This window comes from Delphinapterus leucas, chromosome 1 (assembly GCF_059928025.1).
Source record: "Delphinapterus leucas isolate spDelLeu-1000000601 "Yukka" chromosome 1, BTC_Dleu_Yukka2, whole genome shotgun sequence".
Lineage (NCBI taxonomy): Eukaryota > Metazoa > Chordata > Mammalia > Artiodactyla > Monodontidae > Delphinapterus > Delphinapterus leucas.
This window is the reverse complement of record NC_143129.1, coordinates 11,564,702-11,590,050: the sequence shown is the minus strand read 5'-3', so window position 1 is coordinate 11,590,050 and position 25,349 is coordinate 11,564,702. Positions and strand designations below refer to the sequence as shown.

Sequence of the window (25,349 nt, the reverse complement as noted above, 5' to 3'; positions counted from 1 at the left end):
GATGGAAAGCATCAGTGTGTTGAGGGTGTGGAGCAACTTACACACTTGCTAATGGGAATGTCAATCGATATAGACCTTTTGGAAAAGTGTCTGATGGTCCCTACCACACCTAGAGATATGCATACATTATGTCCTAATATTCCACTCCTAGGTATGTACTCATCAGAAATGAGAACACGTGTTTCCCCAAAACCTCATAATTTGATGTTCACAGCAGAACTATGTGCACTGTCTCCGAACTAGAAGCTACCCAGATGCCCACTGACAGACACACAGATAAATAAAATGTGGCATATTCGAAGAATTGAATATCATACAGCAATAAGGGTTAATAATCTACAGCAACACCCAACAGTGTGCTGGAATAATCTAAACACAGTTTTTAATGGAAGGCTCCAAGCACAAAAGAATAAATGTCTTATTATCTGATGTATACAAAGTACAAAACCAGGCAAATCTGTCCCCTGTTCACAGAGATCAGGAGAGTGTGTCATGGGGTAGGGGGGGAGGGGGTACTGAAGTGGAGGCTGGGCCTTTCCTGAGAGACTGCTGTTCTTCACCTCTGTGCTCTTAGCACGTGTGTCTTCACTTTCTCCGTATTCAGCAAACCATTTGCTTACATTCTCTTTACGCATATTATATTTCAGTACAAAGTTTAAAAAATTCAGCATTTCAATTTCTTGATTTTTGAATTATTAAACTCATTCATACCTAAGGAGAGTGAGCCTGTTGCTTTATACACGCATTTATAACAAGTCCTTAAAAGACTAATTTCATGGACTGCAGGCGGAGCAGTCTCCCCAAATCAACCAGCACTGCATTCCTGGCAAAGTTTAGTTCTGTTGTCTGGGTCTTGATTGTGAAAGCATTGCCTAACCTCAAGTTCTGTAAATGATTTCTGAAAGAGCTTTTATTTATTTAAATCTTCTGAGGTCTACCAACGGTAGATCTGAATGGGGTCTAATCAATTGGAGGGTTTATGAAATGCAGAGAATATCACGAGTTATGCACATTCCAAGAACCTGAACGTTTCCAGTGAAGAACATGCCTGGGTGTTATAAAAACAAAGCAAGGGCAGGTCACGACATTAGCTTTCAGTGGGAGTGCAGACTCACACTCTGGCACTGCTGGGGCTCCTGGCTGATTGTTTTCTTTTACTTTGCAAAAGTTTCTGATGGGCGGGACATCTAGCAATGGCTTTAATCCCTAAGCTGGGTTTCGACTTCCTTTTGGAGAAAGTAGTTTCCTGCACTTTCCATAGTTTTTAACAGAGGAGAGCCTGACACAGTGTTAAGCACTGTCAACTACTAGATGTGCCCCTGAAGGGTCCCCAAAATGAGATTTCCAGCAACAATTGTGTGGTTTATGTTATGGACTGTTTGTGCCACAAAAGGTAAGATTAAAAAAGGGAGGCTTTTTTTTTTCTATATTGCAAAACATTTGCTTACATGCTTTTTACGGTGGTAATAAAAATTTGGTCTAGAAAATGTGTTTAATTACTGTGCTGTAGCCTAGTGTGTGAGATGCTTTTGACACTGTTCAGTTTAAAAAATATAAGCAGCTTATTTGAATGGCATATCTAATTATTCATCATAATTTTATTTAATGTAGACGTTCAGAAAATGTTTTAATAATTATTTTCAAAAAATGTGACATGTCATGATCATTTCCCTTGTGATTATCATAAAATGTAATTTAATTTTTTTGCCTAGAATTTTCACCAAAATGCCTATGTGAATGTATTAAGAAGTAGGTGAACATAGAACAAGAAAATGAATTAGACAATAAAAGCCTTCAAGCTGCAATGATTGGACTTATTTCAGATAGAGATGTGAACTCTTGCTAAAGAAAAATTGATTTACCATTTACAGTTGATATTGCCATGGCTTTAAAAGTCTTGGAGACAGCCATCACTTGTATCGTTTGAATGAAAATGTATAAATTTGAAAACAAATTGAATATGCAACCTTTGTAAAAGTTACTCAATAGGATTTTCTTCCCCTATGGTTGATATAAGATATGCTAGTAGGAAAGCCTTTAGGAGTAGTGAATCTGAGTGCAGGAGTTTTTTGCTGATACCAGTAAGAATTTATGGATAATTAAATTTACTTCTATCACTTTTCCTTGATAGATGAAAAAGTTTCTTCTTGGAGCAAATTTGGTTTCCTAGTTCATGATAGGTAACCAATAATGTGATACATGTTTGACTGACGTTTTTTAAAGTTATTCATAAATTCCCAACATTCTTCACTAGGTCAACAAATTTCAACTGAATGCTTATTTCAAGTCAACCTCTAGGCAGTGAGGAATATTAGCAAATAAAAAACACCCCTGTCCTTGAGGGTCTTTCAATCTAGAAAATAAAGCCAGATGTCTTTTTTAAGTTGTATCCTTTAGTAATTTTTTTCAGGTTTTTCTCAAATGTGTTTAAGAGTTTTTGAAAGATAGTCTTTTTCTCAATTATACACACTAATATGCTATTGCTTGATTTTTAGCTTGTAAACCTTATATCCAGCCACTTTTTAAACTAGGTGTACAATCATTTCCCTGTCCATAAGAACATTACAACTAAAAATAACTAATATTACAACACAATATACCAAAATATGATTATATTGGCAAAGAGTTCTGGAGCAATGTTAATGTTACCAATAGCAAACATCTTTTTCTTTACACAAGTGTTTTTGTCTTTTCTTTAATAGGAATACTCTTAGTGCTTCACGATTTCCATATTGTTTGCTGAGGTTTTATGTAGATTGCATTTGTCATGCACGGAAGACTTGTTTGGTTCCTAGCTCAGGTTTAAAGCTAAGAATCCATGCTAAATTTAATGAAACTGTTTCAGTGATGACAAAGTGGAATTTAAAATATTATTAAAATTGGGTGCTACAAAGTGTAAGTGATAAAAATTAAATAATAGTGATTTAAAAACTCCCTGCATCCCTAATTGATTCCAGCTGATTCATTTCACTTGTATTTTATATTTCACGAACGTATGTTGTAATGTGACAGCAGTTTCTGCTGGTGAATTGAGCTTTAGCACTACACGCATTACAGTGAGAGTGGCTGTAAATCTGGCCACTTCCCAGATAAAGTACAGCTTTGGTATTTAAAGTAACACGTACATTAGCCTCATGGCTTTCACAAAAGCACACACAATGCACAACCAATTCCATCAGTCTAGCCCTAACAGAAGTTTTACTCAACAGAGTGGCCTTGATCATTGAAACTATCCACATATCCTTCAACATTTGCCTCTGTTTTTGTCTCCCATGTAGAAATGACGATGGAATACAGATTGAGAAACTGAGAAATACTAAACTGAATACTGAATGCTAAGTTGAGAAAGTGAGAAAAGACAGTTGTGTATACTCTCACGATCTGCTTTACTCAACTAGAAACTGCATTTCAGCCTTTCCTAAGTGGTCTCCATCCTGTTAAGAGTGAACATTCCTCAAAAATACTAATCACTACTAAAGAGGAGTAGTAACCAACAGCAAGAATTTATAAGCTCAACTTTCTATTTTTCCCCCTTTTTAGAAAAGGATATTGGAGACCAAGCAGTACCTTTTTAACGCAATAGGTGGTCTGCGTCTTCATCTCTAGCTGTACAGGAACGTCAGCTGCTTGCGGGGTAGTTCACACCAGGCTACTAAGAGCCGGGTCAGATTTACAGAGTTCAGAGTAACCGTTCCTGAGTTATACCACATCGTTTCTGCTTTCTGGAATATCTTGTGACCAAGCTTTTCAAGAACTTTTAGATTTAAGATCCAAAAAGCGTATACTCTTTGAAATTAGCCACAGCCCCCAAATTCCAGGCTGATTAAAGTAAATAAATCAAAACACAACTGAAATATGTCCATGCTGGCTATGTTGTTTGGAGAGATGTGTTTTCTAATTCTGGAGGTTTAAAGGGCAAAAATGTTCTTTCAGGACCTGAAATATGTTACATATCAGAGAGCTTCTATTCCAACAGAGAGAGGAGAATTTATTTCTTTTTGCTATATTGTTTCAAGTACAAGATGGTTTTGAATTTGAATTAACTAATACAAAAAAATCAATATTATGATCATAAGAGTTAATTATAAATTCATAAAAATTACTCTTTTTTAAGGATAGATGTGAATATTATGTATATTCATCTAATCCAGAAAACTTGTGATAGCGGTTTATAATCCTAAATTCTATGTTTCAGTTCCAGTGTGATAAATAAGAATTCCCCATCTCCAAAAAAATCCCACATTTTCAGAGGTAGTAGTGTGGGTATTTACCTATACAGTGGGATCTAAAGTGGAGCAATGGCCCAATTGTCTTCAACATCTTCCCTTCTCCTAAAATGTTTTACATATTAATAATACCATAAATTCAACCAGTCTGAAACTTATGTGGAGTGACAATACTCTGAGTAAGAGTTGGGACAGTTAAATTTAGTATTATGCACCACAATTATGTGAATTATTATCCACAGTAAGTTTTCTGTCTGATAAGTTTTCTGCAACAATTTTAATGGGCAGAGGTAGAAATGAATGAGGATGAGGTAAGAACAGGACCCAGCAATCCTGGAAGATGAGGTTTTCTCAGGAAGGAAGATCTGATAGGGGAAGCAGTCTCGTGGGTACTTTGACCAGGGGTAGAGGAAACACCCCCAGGAATGTCACGAGAGCGAGAGCCTTGCTGACTTTAAGTTTAGGCACAGCCTGGGAATGCACTTGCTACTTTTCTGCCTGCATGTAATTTCAAATTAGAACTAAATTATTTAAGTATTGCTAACAGTATTCTTAGCTAGAAGTAAGTTTTCAAATATACGTGGAAGCACAGTTTAGGGAGCATTCTTTATTTTGGGCCTTTGGTTGCTAGGGCTGGAGCCTCGGTCTGAGTTGGCCCACTTGTTTATCCCCTCCATCCCTGACGGTTTCACAGCCTTGGGCATGTTTCCTTCTTCCCGGCTCTGTTTCCTTCTCCTCACCCCACACACCATCCCCACCTGCCTGCCTGTGAGAGTCTGCCAACCAGCCTACCCCGTGCTCACTTAACTAATGTGCACTTTGCCCACTTCTTAACAGCTTTAACCAGTCTCAGAACACAGTGTACAAAACGGACGCAATGCCCCTGAAAAACTAAAGTGTTACGTTCTAGCTTAAGGTTATAAGGAAACACTATAAAAAATGGTTCAGAGAGAGTAAAGTAATGGGACAGAGAAAAAAATCACAAAACTAATAAAAAGAAAGGGAAAGAAAAAGAAGTGACAGAGCACTTTTATTTGTTTTGACATTTTGACCGAGAGAGCCAAGTTTCTCCTAACCCTTGTAAAACAGAACTGTAATAGATAGAAAAGTGATTATAGAAATGCTCCTTCAAAGGTTCCCCGAAGTTTTTTGAGCTAAATTAAAATGATTCCTGACTTCAAAAAGTATAACATACATTCAAACATAGGACACATAGGATGTAGAATGGAATTTTACAGATGTTAGATTTCTTGGGTTCATGCAACAGAGGTTTAAGTGCACTAAACATTTGTTCCCTTATCTTTTATGTTTGTTACCGTCTACAATGCCTTTTCCCCAGGTTATCCATAATCTACAGATAAAATTGAATGTCTTCGGGATAGCTTCACATTCACTCATCCATTCATTCATCTATTTATTTGCTCATTCAATGATCACCTTTTTTCTTTTGAGTGACTGCTAAGTACCAGGCACCGTGACAAGCGCTTTCCGACAGGAGGTCACTTAGGAGGCAAAACAGAAGGGACGATTATTGTATTTTATCATATAAAGTATTTTGATGGAGATAACTGAAAACACTGTAGGGTCACTTAGGGAAGGCAAGATGCTCAAATTGGAATGAAAGAATTGAGTAGGGTGGTGCTAAGAAGTTGGTTTGTAAGAGGTGCAATGAAGAGAGAGAAATATATCAGGGTTGTGATGACATCATGGGTAGGTTTTGACGGATTGTGGCGACGGTCCTTATTCTTGGGGAAGTTACATTCTGATGCGAGGATAGATACATAAACATAACTATGAACCATGAATTATGTTGTGAAGGAAGTAAAGTAGGGGCTGAGGGGAAATAACAGAGATGGGGTAGTGGGGTGTCTTGCCTACCTTGCCTAGAGGTAAGTGGACCACTTGGAGGAAGTGGCTGAAAGCTCCATGAGCTGTTTGTATATTTGGAGATTAATCCTTTGTCCATTACTTCATTATACAGCAGAAGCTAACACAACATTGTAAAGCAATTTTACTCCAGTAAAAAAAATAAAGAAAAATACACCAAAATAAATAAAGTTTGTGGAAAAAAGCACCAGAGTTTTAAATATCATTTGAAGTAAAAAGTGTAATGAATATGAGAGCTCTTTATATGTAGTAAATATGTATACACAGAGTAAATATTGTGAGAATCTGGTAGAAAGACAGTATGAAAGAGGTGTATCCTTGTCTTTTATGTTTGGGTGTTAAAAGCAAGTAACACACATGATTACTCTTTGGGTAAATGCATTGCTTTAATAAAAATCATTTAAATTGAATAAGTTAATTGATAAGAAAATTTTATTACTTTTTTCCTTGCATGAGCTTAATAAAAGGATAGGAATTAAATTTATCAAAATGTTAATATATTAGTGAAAAGTGGTTCAACTCCACTCACAATGTTGGCATCTACATTTGAAATTTAATTAATTTTTCCAGTAACCTGAACGCCATGAAGTGGATCTGAATTTAGAAAGTGGAAAACACACATATTATCCTGTAGTTAAACACAAAATTTCCATGTAAAAACATCCTTAAGTTGAAAAAACAAAACCAAAAACTCGGGCTTTTTTGGGGAAAGAGGGTTGCTGGTAGGAAGAGGCGCAGGCGGTTTGTGTTGTTTTATGGTAGGGTGTTAGCACCATCTAGTGGAGTACAAGTATGTTTACTTAAATTTTAGAAATCAAAACTAATGTGGAATCATCGATTACAAAGTTTCCTAACAAATGTGCTAAACATTTGCAAAAAAGTCAAAGAAAAATTAGTGCATATGAAAGCCCACACAAATGTTATTTATTACACAAAAATGAAGTTTCATATGGAGTTTCTGTTCTACGAAATGTAGAATGTGTTTGTAATGGGATCCAGCTCCGTTGATTATTTTTTCCCCTTGCCTTTACAAAAAGAAATTCTAGAATAGAATGTTAAACCATTCTTATAAAACCAAGTAAGAAAAGGAGTTTAACAATGAAAATTATATCAATAAATATATATATGGTGAGAAGTATCTGAATTTGCCAATTTAAAAGTAATGTGTTAAAAGTCAACTGATGAAATCACCCTAATATCAAGGGTAGTTGTATCTAAACTAAGCAGCAAGAAGTATTAAAAAGATTAGCAATTATAATCAGTAGGCATGAGTTTCATTACTAATTTTATGTATTCCCTTCTTTATATGCCATTTTGTTAATGAATTACTTTTTTGGAAAAAAAGAATCATACGGTACATGCGGATTCTATTACTTTAGTATCTTTATTGTGAAGTATATGATTGAATAAAATATGAATGTACTGTATTTTAAAATAGTTATAATTACCCATGTCAAGAAGTAGAGCATTCCCAGCATCCCCCAAATACCCTTGCGTTTCTTCTAGATTAATACCCCTTCCTTTCTTCTAGAAGAAAACATTACCTTAATATTTATGGTAATTATATTTTTGCTCTTCTTTAATACTTTTTAACCGTCTATATACACGTACCTATTATATATGTCTGCTCATAACTACAATTTTCTGAAAAAAGTAAGGATTCAATCTTATTCCATTTCACCTCCACTGGTTTCTAATTGCTAAACTGCCAGAGTGGGTTTCAATTTGAGATTGTCAATCACATTTACACAATACACTTGACCTCTCCAGTTCCAAGGTTACTGAGCTTCAAGAGATAATACAGAATAGGCGTATAGCAGCTGGTACAAGAGCTTGATGACGATTTCGGAAACCCGGACACATTATCTCTTTGGATTTGTAGTTAATAACTAACCTCCTTACTAGAGTGAAAACACTTTGAGAGCAGATATTTTCTCTCTTTATCCATTTTTTTTTTCCTTCAGAGCTTATATTAGTGCCCAATATTTCCTGAATTTAAGAAAGAATAGTATTAGAGAATGCAGTGCAGCAGTTAAGAATAATATAGTAAAGTATAATTATTTATCTGGAAAGTTCTTCTTACAAATCTATGTAGATTTAATTTCTGTACAGTAAAATATATATCTTATATATATTAAGACTTACATTTGCAGATAAATGAAGGCTAACAGTGATATTATGATTAATAATAAGAAATATACATTTTGGCCTTAATCCATGGTTCCTGGCACACAGCTCCAAAACTCTTATAATTTCCTAATTAATACAGAGCAAAGGAAGTATCTTTTGTTGATAATTTTTGGTCTTTTGTTCTCAGTCCTGAAATAACTCCAGAGGACAAGAGGTGAAAGTAGTGTCTTTTGTTATTCACAACAAGCCTCTTTCAACCACACCTAAGTTTATGTTAATGAGGTGATTTTTGGAAAGGCCCTAGAGAACCAAATGATGGGGGCTGATTGCCAGGAGGAACCGACCACTTGATTAGAAGGTTGGAACTTTTAGTCCCACCCTCCCCACCCTACCCCAGTCCCCAATCTCAGGGGTTCTGGGAAGGGAGGCAGAACTGGAGGTTTAGTCAGCCACCAAGGGCCAGTGATTTGATCAATCGTGTCTATGTAATGAAGCCCCCATAAAAATCCCTAAAGAATGGCATTTGGAAGCTTCCAGGTTGGTGAACACAGGGAGGTGCTGGGAGAGTGACACACCTGGAGAGGACATGGAAGCTCCACACCCCTTCCTCCAAGTCTTGCCCTATGCATCTCTTCTATCTGGCTGTTCCTGAGTTGTATCCTTTCATAACAAGCTAGTAATCTAGTAAATAAAAAAAAAAGGAAAGACTTACATTTGGATGGACCTGTATAGTTTTTTTTTTTAATAAAAAATAACCTAAACATACTGCATGTTTAATAGTTATTTAAACACCTATTGTGTTTTAATTTTTTTGTAGATTGTCAAGAACCCCCTCCAAGAAAAGAAAGAGAAATTCTGTCAGGTTCTTGGACTGAACAAACATATCGAGAGGGCACTCTGGCTACGTATAAATGCCGCCCTGGATACAGAACTCTTGGGAGTATTGTAATGGCATGCAAGGATGGAAAGTGGCAATCTCTTCATCCTTCGAGGATATGTCAGAGTAAGTCGTTCCTACATTTGTGAAATCTGTGAAAACTTTTAGTTGTGAAAATACTGGGTGCTACTATGGAAACGCTGGCTGAATTCTATCACTATTGTCATTTAAATACAAAATGATACATCCTCATTATTTTCTTTTTAACTTTTTATTTTATATCGGAGTATAGTTTATTCACAATGTTGTGTTAGTTTCAGGTGTACAGCAAAGTGATTCAGTTATACATACACAAGTATCTATTCTTTTTCAAATTCTTCATCGTCATTATTCTTAACAAGGTGCTGTCATCTTCCAAAAGGTACAGATAACTTTGCCATTTTTCACTTTTCCATATTTTCAATTCTGTCCTCTAATACAATATCAAATATCCCTGTCCTCGAACTCATGTAAATTGTTACTCCCCGTGCTGCATACTAACATTACATCCTTTTTTTTTAATTTTAGAAAAGCCCTGCGGACACCCTGGAGACACTCCATTTGGTTCTTTCCATCTTGCAGTAGGAACTCGGTTTGAATACGGTGCAAAGGTTGTTTATACCTGTGATGAGGGGTATGTAGCCAATAGAAAAAGAGGCTTCTAATTCAGATAATTCATAATGGAAATAGTAAATAGAAACTGTACTAATTTATGTGTTTAAGGTTACTATATTTTTCTATGAACATATTTATAAGTAACATACAAGCAACCTGAAAATTTAAACTATAATGGAAATGATTATATATTGATACAATTATCATCTCCTCAACACTGAAAAATTAAAATGAATTATGATTACTCTGGGAGAGTGTAGTTATAGGAGAGTGGGAAAATAGCATGCATATAAATAAAAATTCACTGCAATGAGTCCTCACTACATTCTATTATGTGCAGAGCATTATAGGAGTTTGATATGTCAGGGGGATCAAGAAATTACACATGGAATCATTATTCTCTTTCCATTTATTTCTTGAATTGAGGCAGTAAAATAAAATATTTTAAAGCTTAGGCTTTGGAGTAAGCCTATATTCCAAAACTCTACCACTTAATAACTATATGTATATTTTAAAAATATCTCTTTACTCCCATGTCCTCACTTATAAAAGCAGAAACATATCAAGTGCATCACAGGATTGGTGGGAGAAATAAATACGACACACACTTGTGGCCCTTAGAAGAGTTCCTGGGATATTGTAAACACCCAATAAATATTAGTTCTTATAACTTAGTCTCTCCTTGGTCACTACCAGAGGGAGATTTTTCAAAGAGTTTTTGCCCCAATCTCTGAAATATCCCTTTCCAATCCAGGCTAATCTTGTCCCTTTAAGTTCCACCCTTGACCTAGCAAAAGGGGTCAAAACTCATAAACTTCTCCTACTAGATTCCCTGAATTTCAGTAATAAATAATATTTATAAAATCTCAGTAATAAATATATTTATAATTATAATATCTATAATAAAGAGGTTAGTGACATACATGCTTTGACTCTGACTCTGTTTAACTCATCTTTGCCATGTTCGTCTTGTATTAACTATGGATAAACTGTCATAGACCCTGTAAGAGCAACTGTCTCCACCACCCAGCTTGGGCTCTCAACAGGACTAGATATTTGTCAGTGAAATAAAAGTCCTTGGACTGTTGTAAGGTCAGCATCAGAGGGGATATAAGTCTTCTGACCCAATAGTGGAATCTGAACATAGAGTGGGTTTACTGTACCCACGGTTTCTGCCAGCCAACCCACCCTGTGTGTCCCCTTGTCCCATCCCCCTTTTGTCTGCTGTGCACCCATTTAGCTGAATACTAGCCACTTACCAGAATACTCAATATGGAAGACCAGTTTGATCCTCCTACAGGGAGGGAGTCTTATAAGAGGCCCTCTGCACAGTGTTTCTTGTATTTTGCCAGCTTGGGGTTGCAGAAACACAAGCCCTTACTTTTCTCCAAACCAACATTTGGACAATCTCTCTATCTTTCTCTCTCCCTCGATGTACATGGGCCCTAGCATTACTGACCTTTTCGAGTCGTCTTAACAAGGGTCCTTCTGCCCGGTGTTCTTTCAGCCAATAGAATGAGACTGAGTTGGGTTCAGAAGCAAAGGAAAGCTTCATTTTTAAAAAAATTATTTTTTATTGGAGTATAGTTGATTTACAATGTTGTGTTAGTTTCTGCTGTACAGCAAAGTGAATCAGTTATACATATACATATATCCCCTCTTTTAGATTCTATTCACATATAGGTCAGATTGTCATACTGAGTGAAGTAAGTCAGACAGAGAAGGAAAAATATCATATAATATTGTTTTTATATGGAATCTTAAAAAAGGGTATCAATGAACCTATTTACAAAACAGAAATAGAGTCACAGATGTAGAAAACAATCTTATGGTTACTGGGGGGGAAAGGGGAGTGGGGAGGGATAAATTGGGAGATTGGGATTGACATATGCACACTACTATATATAAAATAGATAATTAATAAGGACCTACTGTATAGCACAGGAATGCTTCATTCTCCCAACGGGTTGCAAGTGAGCAGGGCTGCTTTATAGGGTCTTGTCAGCTGGGAGGGGGCAGGGCAGCCGCTCTGCTCAGGATCCAGACCACAGTGCTGGGTGCAGCATCTCTGCACATGGCCTGATGCCGCCATCTTGGATGGAGTGTCGTGTGCAGGGTCTGCACATGGCCCTAAGCTTAAGTTTAGGGGCAGCCATTTTGAAGGAGGAACTCTAGTTTGAAGAGCCAGGTGCGACCCTGTGAGCCAGTGAAACTAGACTAAGCACAGCGTGGGTGGGGGAGGGGGAAAGGTTAGATTTATTCCCCAGATTCTAGTTTTATTCCCCAGGAATTGTGAATGGGCTTTGCTGGTGACGCTAGGCGGTTTTGTGTAGAATTTTGCAGAACTCCTGAGAGAGATTTGGACAAGTGGATGAGTCCCTGGTGTAGATGGAAAATATTCACCAGGAAATCTTCTTTCTCCGTTATACGGTAGAGCCAAGAGAGGAACCAGAGAAGAACCTTTAATAACCAATTATTTTGTTCCTTCGTGTGACAGAGGCACAGAGTAAAAGTTTGACTTCAAGTTCTGTGACTCCCATTTACTCTGTTGAAATGTTTTCTTCCTGTAGAGAATTAGGAACAAATCAATCCCAATCCAAGAAAGACACAGTGTTTTTTGAAGGAGAAAATTTCTTTTACTTGTGTAATTTGCAGAACAACTCTTATTTGCAGACAAAGGAAACATTTGTCCACGTAGAATTCTTTAGAAGTTCATGAAAGACCATTTTTCAAAATTCTCTCTTTTGTGGTTATCAAAATGCCTTCCATTATTTACTTTTTGAGAAAAAGGTTTTGTTTGTTTGTTTTGTTTTTTGCCTCCAACCGTCCAATGTAATAAATATTGAGAAGGATGCTTTGCCTTCATCTGAAGCATCTGGGGATGACTGCACACTGTACACCTGCCCAAGGACCTTGCGTTAAAGTACAGCATCTTGGTTTTAAGATCAGACTTGATGAGTTACTATAATTCGACATTGAATGACTTCTATAAGCCAACTTGACTCAGTGACTGCACTCTGGAAAGCATCTCGGATCTCGGGGATGGAGATTGGGAGATGGAGACCAGTGCTGAAAATAAGCCACACTAAGACATTTTTGTTAGCACTATCCTTGATCATGTAAAAAGCCCAAAGCATCCAGAAAATATCACAATCATGGAGGGTAGGAGTATGGATAGAAATATGGAAAAAGAGTGGACAGGGGTGACATACAGTGACCTGTTGTTTACTGTCATGTTTTTATCTTCTGTTTTTGGTGATTGTTCGTGGAGCTTATTACATTGTTAAATGTACCTCATTAGTGAAAAAATAAATTAATGAAGGAATAAAGGTGCATTGTGCATGAAACAGTAATGAGTTTTTGTCATGAACCAAGGGTTATGATTATTCCAAGTCCATACACCTGAGGGTTTGAGGGCCTTTCTTAAGAAAGGAAGGAGGGAAGTATATGCTGTTAATTTTCCATGAAATGGTATCAAACTTAAAAGTGGGCATAAACATGCATTAGCTCACAACTCCGTTATTGTTGGTTTTCAGGTATCAGATGCTGGGCGAGATGAATTTCCGTGAATGTGAATCAAATGGATGGACCAATAATATTCCCATATGTGAAGGTAGATGTAAAACTGATTTACAAGTATATTAAAACATATACTTAAAATATTAGGATTTTTTGAAATGTCTTACATCAAATATTCATAAAGTCTATAATTAAATATTTCTTACTGAAATTATTTTTGTGGATTCTACTGTAGTACAGAGTGGATATCTAGTCCTTTTATTGCTACAGTATTATGTGTTTCAATAACCAAATATAAATACAGGCTCATCTGATCTAATGGTTAATGTATTACAGATTAGAAAAATCTATTTTTTTTTCCTTTTGGATTCTAACCACTAGAAATAACACAAATATCACATAAAAATGAAGCTGAGAATTTCAACTTTATTCATGAAGAGGCACTCCCCCAAATAACGACCCCAGTGCAGGGATCTCTGGTAGCGGCTGAAGTGGAGAACATGATTTAGCCACCTCCTCCCTCTTGCCTGGCAAGGGGAGTTTTCCTCTGGTCTTAGTTGTACTGAAAAGAGGCAGGAACTAAGGAAGACCTCTGTCCTTTCTTACTGATCCATAAAGCAAACAATGAGAATGAGAAAATGTACATCCTGTTCCCAAATTTTGAACTAGTAATTCCAGTCTCTAGTCATCATGAAAATAAGAGATCAATCAGAATTGTTTTTCAAAGTTCCATGGTGAGGAGTAAGGAGAGAGGGAGAAGAAGAGAGAAGGAAAGGGAGACAGAGAAAGAGAGAGAAAAACAAGGAGGAAGCGGAAGAGGGAGAAGGGGAGGGGGGAGGGGGAGGAGAAAAAACATGATGACTCAAAAATCCCGTTGTCTGAAAAAGAGAGTGGATCTTTCATCTGCGGAAATGAGGGGAAGGACATCAATGTTCTAAGGAACATCCACATTGGAATCACCTGGGGTGCTTCTTAGAAACTGAAGTTTTTGGTTAGTAAAGATGTATGGAATCAGTATCCCTGGGGTGGTAGGGCAGCCATAGAATTTCCATTTAACAAGTATCCTGGGTGATCATTGTAAAATAAAGATTGAATATCATAAGCTAAGGGATACTGGAAAATATTAAGGAAAATCAAAAAAGTGCTCAAGTTATTTTGATATGGAAAAAGGAAAATTAAAGACTATTTATTTATTGAAATAAACATAATCAGAAAGTTTGCTTTTACACCTTTTAGGGATACAGTTTTATATTATTGTGGGACTTAAATGGAAATTTTGTATTTAATTATCCCAAACTTTATATTTCTCAATTATTTAAGAAACACTTGTTTGCTACTACAAAATATATAAACTGTCATTCAAAAATTCAAAGTAGTAATTTTCTTTGTTCATTCTCATAGAAAAGAATCAGATAAACTTACAGTTTTCTTTTGTTTGTTTTTTTGGGGTCTTTTTACTTAGTAGAATTTATTTCTGGCTAACAGGTATATCAAATACATCTTTAAAAAATTTAATTTTCTCCAATCTTGCTATTGGTTATATATATATGTTATATTTCTATATACTCACTTTTCATAATAAAATTTTCCAATTCTGTTAGAAAAATTTATATTTATTTTTTCAGTTGTTAAGTGCTTACCAGTAACAGAACCAGAGAATGGGAAAATTTTCAGTGCCCTGGACCCAGACCAAGTATATATTTTTGGACAAGCAATACAGTTTGAATGTAATTCAGGCTACATACTTGATGGACCTAAACAAATACATTGCTCAGCAGATGGTATTTGGAGTGAAGAAAAACCGAAATGTGTAGGTAAGATACACTTACTGTTTGATTATTTGAATGAGTTTAGTTTTTTTTCATGAAAATATGCCTTTCAAAACACTGTGCATCCTACAGAATCTGAAAAATACTAACTCACTAGCATTTATTCAGCACTTACTATTTCCCAGTAAGTGATCTAAGTTCTTTACACACGTCATCTATTTTACCTTCCAAATGACTATGTGATTTATGTACTGTTTTCACCACTATTTTATAATTGAGGAAATCATGGTGCAAAGAAATTAAATCACATGTACAAAATTATCATGGCATATATGGTAGAGGTAAGATTTAAACGTAGGTTATCTGACACTAAAGTCCATGCTCTTAACTATAATTAAATTGTAATTGACTCTTATGACTAACATAAAATCTTAAGCATTTCTGCTACAAGTTTAATATTAAAACTCCAGAATAGGTCGTTTTTTTATTTGAAAAACTATCATTATTTATTTCTATTGATGTGTCATGATCACATTGTGTTTTTGAATAACACTTCTAGGAAGTGCCCCTGTTTTATACTTGCCCTGGGAGTTTAGCATAAATATTGCTGAACTGAATTGAATCCACTAAATAAATCTTTGTCTTTAAAAAAAAGTTCCATAGTTAGCTAGAAGTTAGCATTTCTTTACTTTTAATACTACTGACCTGTGCCTGATGGCCAATATGATGATTCTGGCTTTTGTAATAATATATTTTGGTCAATTTATTTAAAAGTACCATACTTCGTTTGACCAGTATTTCTTTGGCAGAGATTTCTGCCATATTTGTTTTTTAACATTATCTAAAATCCCCAAATTATTTACACTTTCTTAGTCTAGTCTGTCCTACAGTGAGATGAAGAGAGAAGCGTCCCGCTTCCTAGGAAGTCTTTTTTACAAAACTAGGTCTTCGAGTTAATAATGGCAAACATATTTATATTCAGTGTAGCAATTACTGTATACTCTAGAGGTTCATGGATGGGACTTATTTCTTGCAACTAAATTTCTGTGGTTAGTTAAACCTTTCTGGAATGACTGATGCAGAAGATAAGTCTTAAAGGAAGAATGAGAATCTTTCAGATGAAGTTGAGGAGGGCAAAAGCAAACCAGTCAGAAGAAGTTAGTGGAGAGGAAGGGACAATGGCCTTGAGGCCTCTTTGAGCATGAAGCTCCCCTATTCCCACTGTTCTCAGGGACCTTAACTTAGGATGCAGGCAGGGAAGAAGTTAGTGATGGAGTGAAGATTGGCAGTCCAAGGTTCTGCGGGGCTACATACACCATGCTGAAGAATTAGGCTTTTATACAGACTGAATTGGGAATCAATGAAGCATTTTAAATGGAACAATAAAGTGACAAGAAGAAAAGATCATTAAGTTACAAACAGGAAAAAAAGATTAAGATGAAGGGAGAATAAGATCTGGGAAATTAGTCACTGTTGCTGGAGTCCCAGAGAAAAATTTTGGAGTGACGATAGTGTGAAAGATGATGGCCAGCTCTTTATTTTTTTTTTTGGACGGAAAACTTGGATGGATAGCAAAACCACACAAGCTGATCAGTTGCTTTTTGGAGATGTAATAACAATGAGATATATTAATTTCTTTGACAAAGTGTTTTGTCAATAATTACTCTATTATCAATAACTAAAAAAATATGTAATTTTTACAGGTCACTCAGTGAAAATACATATCACATTAAACCTATTTCTTTTTTTCTTTTTTTTTTTTTTTTTTTGCGGTACACGGGCCTCTCACTGCTGTGGTCTCTCCCATTGCGGAGCACAGGCTCCGGACACGCAGGCTCAGCGGCCATGGCTCACAGGCCCAGCCGCTCCGCGGCACGTGGGATCTTCCCGGACCAGGGCACGCACCCGTGTCCCCTGCATCGGAAGGCATACTCTCAACCACTGCGTCACCAGGGAAGCCCTAAACCTATTTCTGTATTCAATATTATATATATACAGTTGATGAATGTTACTGGCCACTATTTATTTCAAGAGGACTAATTTATCCCCAAACTAAATAAATTAGCAACATGATTTAAATCAGAATTTTTACTTACTTCAAAAATGAATGTTAAGAACAACCGATAAATTATTCACCAAGCATTCAAGTCAAAACAGGACTTTTGTTTAGTTGTCTGATTTACCTAATGGAAACAAGAGTTGTATCTTTATATAATTATGTTTGGGACACAGTCCTTTAATATATAACAAACCTGTTGGAATTTAATCCCTTTTCTTTAGAAATTTCCTGCAAACAACCAACCATTTTAAATGGTTATCCTATACCTCGGAAGGAAATTTATAAAGCAAATGAACGAGTTCAATATAAATGTGGAAGAGGTTTCGGATATGGGGAAAGAGGAGATGCCGTATGCACTGAATTTGGATGGACCCCAGTTCCTTCATGTAAAGGTAATGCTATGCTTCTCTTCTATATCTTTTGCTGTATATTTTTACCAGTTGTTTTAATTCATATACTCCTTATGGTTAAGCAGTTTATTTTTTCTCACAATGGAGTATTAATGTTTATAGGAATCAACTATTACAGAGACATAACATTTTATGTGTGCAAGGCCTGTTTTGAGATCAATTGGTGTGATTCTCTCACTCTGAAGATACACATAAACAGGACCAGAAAAGTTCAATAGCTCATTAAATCTTTGGTCTATGGTCACAAAGCAAATCTAGAGCAGAGCCAGGACTGTAACAGGTTTCCCAATCCCCAGGTATATATACCTCTCAAATAATTAGAGTCCTCTCATAAAGCCCAACATTTCACTTTAAAAAGTAAATTATATTAATACCAGATGAGGTAATCCTCCATGGATAATGGAATTAAGTAGAAGAAACTGGAGATTTCATTAAGCACAGGCTTCATATGAATCAACTGTGGTGATGGTGCTGAAAACAGCTCCTCTTTTAGGCTTTGTAAGGGAAGGATGTTACCCAGACTCAAAGAGTTCATTTCAACTGTGCTCTTTGCCCACCAGAAATTATGTCTGCTTTTTTGTTTTCTGCTTAGCCTACCTCATTTAGAAAGGGATAGTTTCAACTATCATGGCTTATAAGAGAAAAATATATCAATAAATAGTTGAGGAATGTAAGAAGTCATAAGAAGAGCAGGCAGATACAGCTATAGCATGGTAATAACAGTGTTGAGTTATTTGCAAACACTTATGAAAAGGAAGGAGTTAGCTTTTGATGAGGGCTGCTTCACCGAGTAAAACAAGTAACGGTATTGTCACACATGACATCCGAGACAAGTGACTTCCTAAGAGGGTGACTTTTACAGGTATTGCCACACTGTGATCTTCACCTCTTAAGAGCCCTCTGAACTTTAAATCATGCTATTCGTAATAACATATATAAACCTTGCTTTGGTGATCCTCTTTTACAAAAACTAGAGATAGCTTTTGAGCTGATTTTATTCTTAAAAAAATTTAGTTGAGCCCACAAGCAGCTCCTTGGAAAATACATCCTCCTGAATGACCTTCACTTTCAAGCATTGTTAAGAAAATATTTAGAAGGAAGTTAATGAACACAAGACAGTGATAACTGTTACCGAACCAAAACTTGGGTCTGCTCACCTGCACACAGTAAAGCTAATCTACTGACACCAGGTTGTGGTGAAGGGAAGTGCAGCATTTATTGTAAGGCACCAAGCAAAGAGTCCAGGGCAGCTAGTGCTCAAAAAGCCCAGCCTCCCCGATGGGTTTCAGCAAAGCATTTTTAAAGGCCGGGTGAGGGAGAGGTGTCTCAGGGCATGTGATCAGCTCCTGCTGATCAATCAGCAGAATAGCCGATCGTAACCAATCAGTCATCTGATTGGTTGATGGTGAGGTAACAGGGCAGTGTCACAGGGGTTAACATCGTCAGTCCTCAGGCTCCAGTAGGTCTGGGGACTACATGCTCATGGTCATCAAGTAGTTAACATCTTCCATTTGGTGGGGTTTTCAAATGTGTAAAACAACTCAGGAAATGTGCATCAGATACTATTATCTAGGAAGTTCAGAGAGGAACTACAGCAGAGGATATGGAGGAGGGGTCTGTCCCGGGAAGGCCCCACAGGGTCCTGCTCAGTTACACAACCATATGAGATCTGTGTGAGGCTGATGCTGTGTGGAGTCCAGCTGTTTATCTCCATGACATTCGTGGCTCCTGAGCAAAGAAGGTGGATGCACAAGTCCTCTGGTGTCAAACTCTGCCATATATGCTACTTCCAGAGCCCCTCTTCTATCCATCCAATCACCAAAATAGAGCTTATAAACCACTTATTTTATATCAGGACTCTTGTCCTGTATTGAGGATAAACATTAGAATAAAGTTTCAATGAATTCCAGGTTTCAATGAATTCCAAGTAAAGCTTCAGGAATTCAATTTTACTTGGACATAGGACTCAGGATAGCATGACGTAGAAGTCATTGAATTATTCCTTTTTCTTGGTCACTTACCTACCTACTTAAAACTGTTCCTTAGAACAGATCCGTTTTAGTAGTGGGAAATCTCTGTTTTGCCCACAGTGTTACTACAATTTCTAGGCTTACTTCTCTTAAAACTAGACTCCTTTACACACACACATTAAAGAATCCACATTTATAAGACATTTTCCTTTTAAAAGTTCATTTTCCCAGTCACAAGTCGTAACTTAAAAATTCAAGACTGTATGCTTTAAGGTCCTGCTTTCTTTAGCGAGAGAGATACCAGGATTAGAATTGGTACTCTCTCTTTTACAAGATAATTTGCTAAAGATCAATATAAGTAAAGAGTGGTTCACCCCAAATTAGATAAGCATGCTCTGTCTCTTAAAGATGCTTCATTTTATTAAAATGCAGTTTACATTAACTAGATATAGAGAAGTCTTTTATTAAAAGAAACTCCACTCTCTTACCTCAGCTAATGACACAAATACCTCTCCCTATTTTCATGGTACGTTGGAAGGATCTACCTGCTGATAATGATAAATTCCAGATCTACATATCTTATTTTGTAGAACTCTATAAGAAATTTGGAATTAAGTCATAAAAGTAAATTTAAATAAAATAGTCTAGGATAAAACACTTAAATTGTCTTCTATCTGGTCTATGATTTGTACATGTCAGGGGTTTTATTTGAGGGTGATTTGTCAAAACTTTAGTCTCTGTATCCAATAAGGGATAGTCTCTGACAACAAGTCACTCACAGGAATAAATAAAAGTACCAAGACCTGTTAAATAAAAGCCACCTTTGATGCAAATCTCTCTGTTCCCTGTACAGACTGGATTTTTTATGATTCACAACAGAGTGTTAACCTTGAATTAATTATTCTTATTTCAAATGCTTAATGGTTGCTTCTAAAAGTAGAAAAAATTTGGCCTTACATATTCAGACAGTCTCAAATATTATTATTATTATTATTTTAATAGAAGCACCTACCTAGGCTAACTTCTCTTAAACATTGCCCTGGCAATGTTTTAATAACATTATTTATTTTAATGGAGATCATGATTATTTTAATGGAGATCCCTAGAAGTTCTTCTACTCTTAAATAATTTAACAAAATCTCCCAATATTATTTAGTAGGTATCTTAGTGAAACACGTTTATTTATATATTGTGACTTTTGAGTTCAAACTTTGGTACTAAGTTCAGCTGTAGCATGAAGTAAAAACTAAGACATGGGGCTTCCCTGGTGGCGCAGTGGTTGAGAGTCCGCCTGCCGATGCAGGGGACACAGGTTCGTGCCCCGGTCCGGGAGGATCCCACATGCCGCGGAGCGGCTGGGCCCGTGAGCCATGGCCGCTGAGCCTGCGCGTCCGGAGCCTGTGCTCCGCAACGGGAGAGGCCACAACAGTGAGAGGCCCACGTACTGCAAAAAAAAGAAAACAAACAAAACTAAGACATGTAAACTGGACTTCAATGTGTATATGAAAATATGATAGATATAGCAGAATGAAGTGAAAGAGAAAAAACAGAAAAGAATAAATGAACACATTTAAGGTTCATTTGAAGTTAGTGTTAATTAGTGAAGACCTATTTCACATAAAACTTGTGTTTAGGTGATCACATGTAATTTCTATTATTTCTAATATAATCGTTGCTAATAAATATATTATCATGTTAGCAACAGAGGCATACTGAAGCTTATCTGGCAGAATGGAATATAAAGTTAAGACCAATTAGGAGACTACTGTACTACCTCTAAAAGCTGACCATACACAGTGGAGGTGTCTTATGAAAGGGAGGAGATATATAAGCAATAATACCAACTTTATAGAACATGGTGTTTGACTGAATTTTGAAGTGATGTGGAGGAAGGAATATAGGGGTAAATTTCCAGGCTTCTGTCATGAGGTTCTTGTGTCACAAATTCCAATGTTATATACAGGAAGAAAAGCATATACTGAAAGAAGGATGATGATTTAGTTTGATATATGATAAGCTGAGTATGCTTTTGAGTTTTACACATGGACCTGTCCAATGTGAGCTGCAACTGGATATATGGACTGAAGAATTTATTAGCATAACAGGGAAGCTTTTTGTCATGGACAAGTCTTGAATTACACAGAGAATATGATGAGGAAAACAACAAAATCAAGGACAAATAATCATGTAGATCCAAGTACAAGGCATCTCTCTTCATTCATACAACACTTACAGGATCTTCAGGGACGATGTTTCTGGCGTGGTGATAAGCATCGCTATGAAGATTTAGAGGAGAATCGTTCAAGACACAAGGAGCAGAAAGTGCAAATGATAGGCATAAGCTTGGCATGTGTGAAAACCAGACCAAAGGCTAGTGTGGTGGTAGCACAGAAAATAAGTAGGAAAGTGGTAGGGGATGCGATTGGAAAAGTAGGCTGGGCCTAAGAATTAAGTGGAGTGGTGGAAGAAGAGGAGTAACTATAAGTAAACTAAACAAAATTAAATCGTGTTGTTCAGACAAAGGTTAGGAGAAGTAGGACATAAAAAGGTAATGCACTGGGGAACTTCAAGAAGTCGGTGATCAGCGGTGTCAAATATTACAGAGTTTAGCTAATAATATACACCAGACACTGTAATATGTGGAATACAAAGATTTTTGAATTTGGAAATTGGAGGATATTGGTGACTTCTGTCAGAGCAATGTCAGCACAATGGTGGTGTGAGAAGCCAGATGGAAACAGGTTGAAGAATAAATGGGAGGAGGAATAGAATACCTTAGTGTAGTGTAAGTGTCTGCGACACTAAACTTTTGATTGCCAAGGCATACATTTTTTTTTTTTTTTTTGCGGTACGCGGGCCTCTCACTGTTGTGGCCTCTCCCGTTGCGGAGCACAGGCTCCGGACGCGCAGGCTCAGCGTCCATGGCTCACGGGCCCAGCCGCTCCGCGGCATGTGGGATCTTCCCGGACCCGGGCACGAACACGCGTCCCCTGCATCGGCAGGCGGACTCTCAACCACTGCGCCACCAGGGAAGCCCTCTATGTTCTTCCTTTAATCACTGCAGCTGTGGGGAAGAGAATATAAAAATTCACACAATGACTGTTACAGTCACAATGACTGTTCCTCCCTAAAGGAAAACATATTACTTCCATATTCATTTCGTTGTCCTATGCAAGCCATGTGTTTATGTCTACTTCAAAGGGGCTGGGGTATACTATCCAACCAAGCGTCTGGAGGGAGGAGACTCAGAATATTTGTAAATAGTACTTGTGAGAATGACAGAAGCTGAGGAACTTGCAGAAAGTGGAAAGAATAGCTGAAGTGATAGACCAAGAATTCATTGCCAGGTATGGAATATCATGAAGCATGTGTTGGCTTTGGAGAAAGAGGATTCAAGAATCCAGGGGGCACAAATACATTAGATGAGAAATACAATGGAGGGAAATACGAGTGATACAGCAGGAAGGGTATGAGGCTGTGCTCATTTTAGTGACATTTTGTGCTGTACTAAGAACAAATAACATCCACTTTTATATTTTTATATGCTTGATTATTTTTAATGGATAGTTATTTCTATATTGTACACATACCTTTTTTCTTTTCAGAAATAACATGTGATCCTCCTTATATTCCAAATGGTATTTACACACCTCAATTAGCCAAATACAGAGGTGAATATGAAATCACTTATGAGTGTAAAAGTGGCTTTGCTCCTGTGATCCAGGGAAATGTAGCAACGTGCACCAGCCAGGGCTGGTCACCTGCTCCAAGATGTTCCTGTAAGTTTCACTCATATCTTGACCTACTTCTTAATTCTGAAGTTTCTTTCTCTTAAACACACAAAAATGGGGACAGAATAAATCCAAGTATTTGCCCTACTGTGTATGCAAAGTAGAGGTTTTAGAGGCATTCTTCGCTTTTCAAAGTAGACAGTTCTAAGGAGGAATAAAAACATTTTTGTAAACTAAAAACTCTTTAAATTTTTTGCTACTCAAAGTTAAATATATGTCTGTGTGTATGAATATATAATTCTCGAATATAATTCTAATATCTGAACTAAAACATTGAGTAAGACTTACATCACCTAACATCTAGTATATTAGTTATCTAGTGCTGTGTAAAAATATTCTCCCAAAACATATGGGCTTAAAACACACCTTTATATTCTTAGAGCTCCTATGGGTCAGGAATTAGGAAGTGGCTTAGTTGGCTAGCTCTGAATCACACTTCTTGGCTTGCAGTCGGGGTGCTGGCCTGGGCTGCAAATCACCTGATGGCTCATTTGCTTCCTAGGCTCTCTCACCTGGCTTTGGGCGGGAAGCCTCAATACCTTACCACATGGGCATCTCCGCAGATTGCTTGAGAGGAAGCTATCTTTCTCCAGAGCTAGTGATCCCAGAGAGAGCAGGAAGTTTCCATACCATTTATGACCTGGTCACACACTGTCACCGTCACTTCAGCCATATGTATTCTTTAGAAGTGAGTCACTAAGTCCAGCACATTCAAGTGTGGGGAGTTAGGCTCTAATTTTGGGAGGGAGGAATGTACAAGACATTGTGGAATTTTCTAAAACTATCACATTTAGAAAAATGTCACTCAACTGAACAGAGTATTTTATTTCTAGGGATGCTTCCTTTACCTTTTTCAAGTGTTTTCTGTCTCTACAATCATATTCTTTTTCTTTATACATCACAGTTTATTGTAAAGATGCACTACAGTTAAACTCGATCTTGCATGAAAGAAAAATGTAATGATACAAATAATAGGTCAGTGACCTCAATGTTAATTCCAGGCATAAGTCCAAAATGATTTTTCAAAGTATGAGTCCCTTAAAAAGGAAGCTATTATCAGTATGAAACAGATTTCAATGTGCATAAGAAATATAAGAGAAATATTTAATCATGTTAAAGTTTGGTTTATGAATATGGCAGATGAGCCTGACTGTACCTCAACGAGTTTATCCCACAAGGGAACTTCCGAAGTTCTTGCAGACAGGATGGGGAAATTGACCAATTAGATGGTTTATCAGATATTCATAATTTCATTAAATAAACCTATCTTATTATCAGATTCAGGACTGTGTTCTCAGGCCTGCTCCATTCCTCTAGTTTAATGGTGTAGAGGAGATGCAGTACAAATTCACCGCTGGAATGATACAGGGGTGCTGAAAGAGAATCTGCATTAGGACAGATTCATCACTCAGAAAGACTCCCATGTGTGAGATTGGATCTAATAACATGAAATTGAACAGTGATAACTGTAAGATCCTGGGTTTGGGCCATAGGAGTCAGCTGCACAAGTACAGAAAGACTAGAAACACTTTTAAAAATTAGTGAATATTTTAATCAGTTTTGAGATCAGTCTGAGCCAACACTGTGATGGCACAGCCAAAGCTGCTCATGAGACCAGAGCTCGTGTTGGTAGAAGTGTTAGAGGGTAGTGAGGCTGTTGTAAGTCCTGCCAATGTTAGTGCTGATCTGAGCACAGTGGAATAGTACACATGCTTCAGGAAATGATCTGGTTAGAGAGATACAAACGCATTCACATGTGACCGAATGAAAGACAAGAATAGGAACAGGGCTCGGGCCAGTGATAGTAATAATACTTACTTTCAATTATGCCCTCTGTGTGTACCTTTTGGAAACGAATCTCAATGGATTATTTAACTGTATTCATATTGTATGAAGAAACATAATGAAGTGGATAAACATACTAGTTCTGAAATCAGATCATCAGGATTCAAATCTCTGCTCTACAATTTAATGGCAAAGTTAATTGAGTTCTTTAAGATTTGGTTCTTGCAAATACAAAGACCCAAGCTTGCCCAACGTAGAATTATTGTTAAGTA

General features: G+C 36.9%; 1 protein-coding gene across 1 annotated transcript in view; it reads left to right on the top strand.

Annotated features, from left to right (window-relative positions):
• The first annotated feature begins 505 nt into the window (after positions 1-505).
• CFH (complement factor H) overlaps positions 506-25,349 on the top strand; it is a 118,825-nt gene continuing 93,981 nt past the window's right edge. Inside the window, exons 1-7 of the mRNA XM_089906579.1 lie at positions 506-1,393; positions 9,061-9,246; positions 9,688-9,793; positions 13,311-13,387; positions 14,919-15,107; positions 17,343-17,513; positions 23,107-23,280. Of these exons, the coding sequence (XP_089762705.1) occupies positions 1,336-1,393; positions 9,061-9,246; positions 9,688-9,793; positions 13,311-13,387; positions 14,919-15,107; positions 17,343-17,513; positions 23,107-23,280 (961 nt within the window). The 5' untranslated portion in view covers positions 506-1,335. The remainder of the gene's footprint in view (positions 1,394-9,060; positions 9,247-9,687; positions 9,794-13,310; positions 13,388-14,918; positions 15,108-17,342; positions 17,514-23,106; positions 23,281-25,349) is intronic.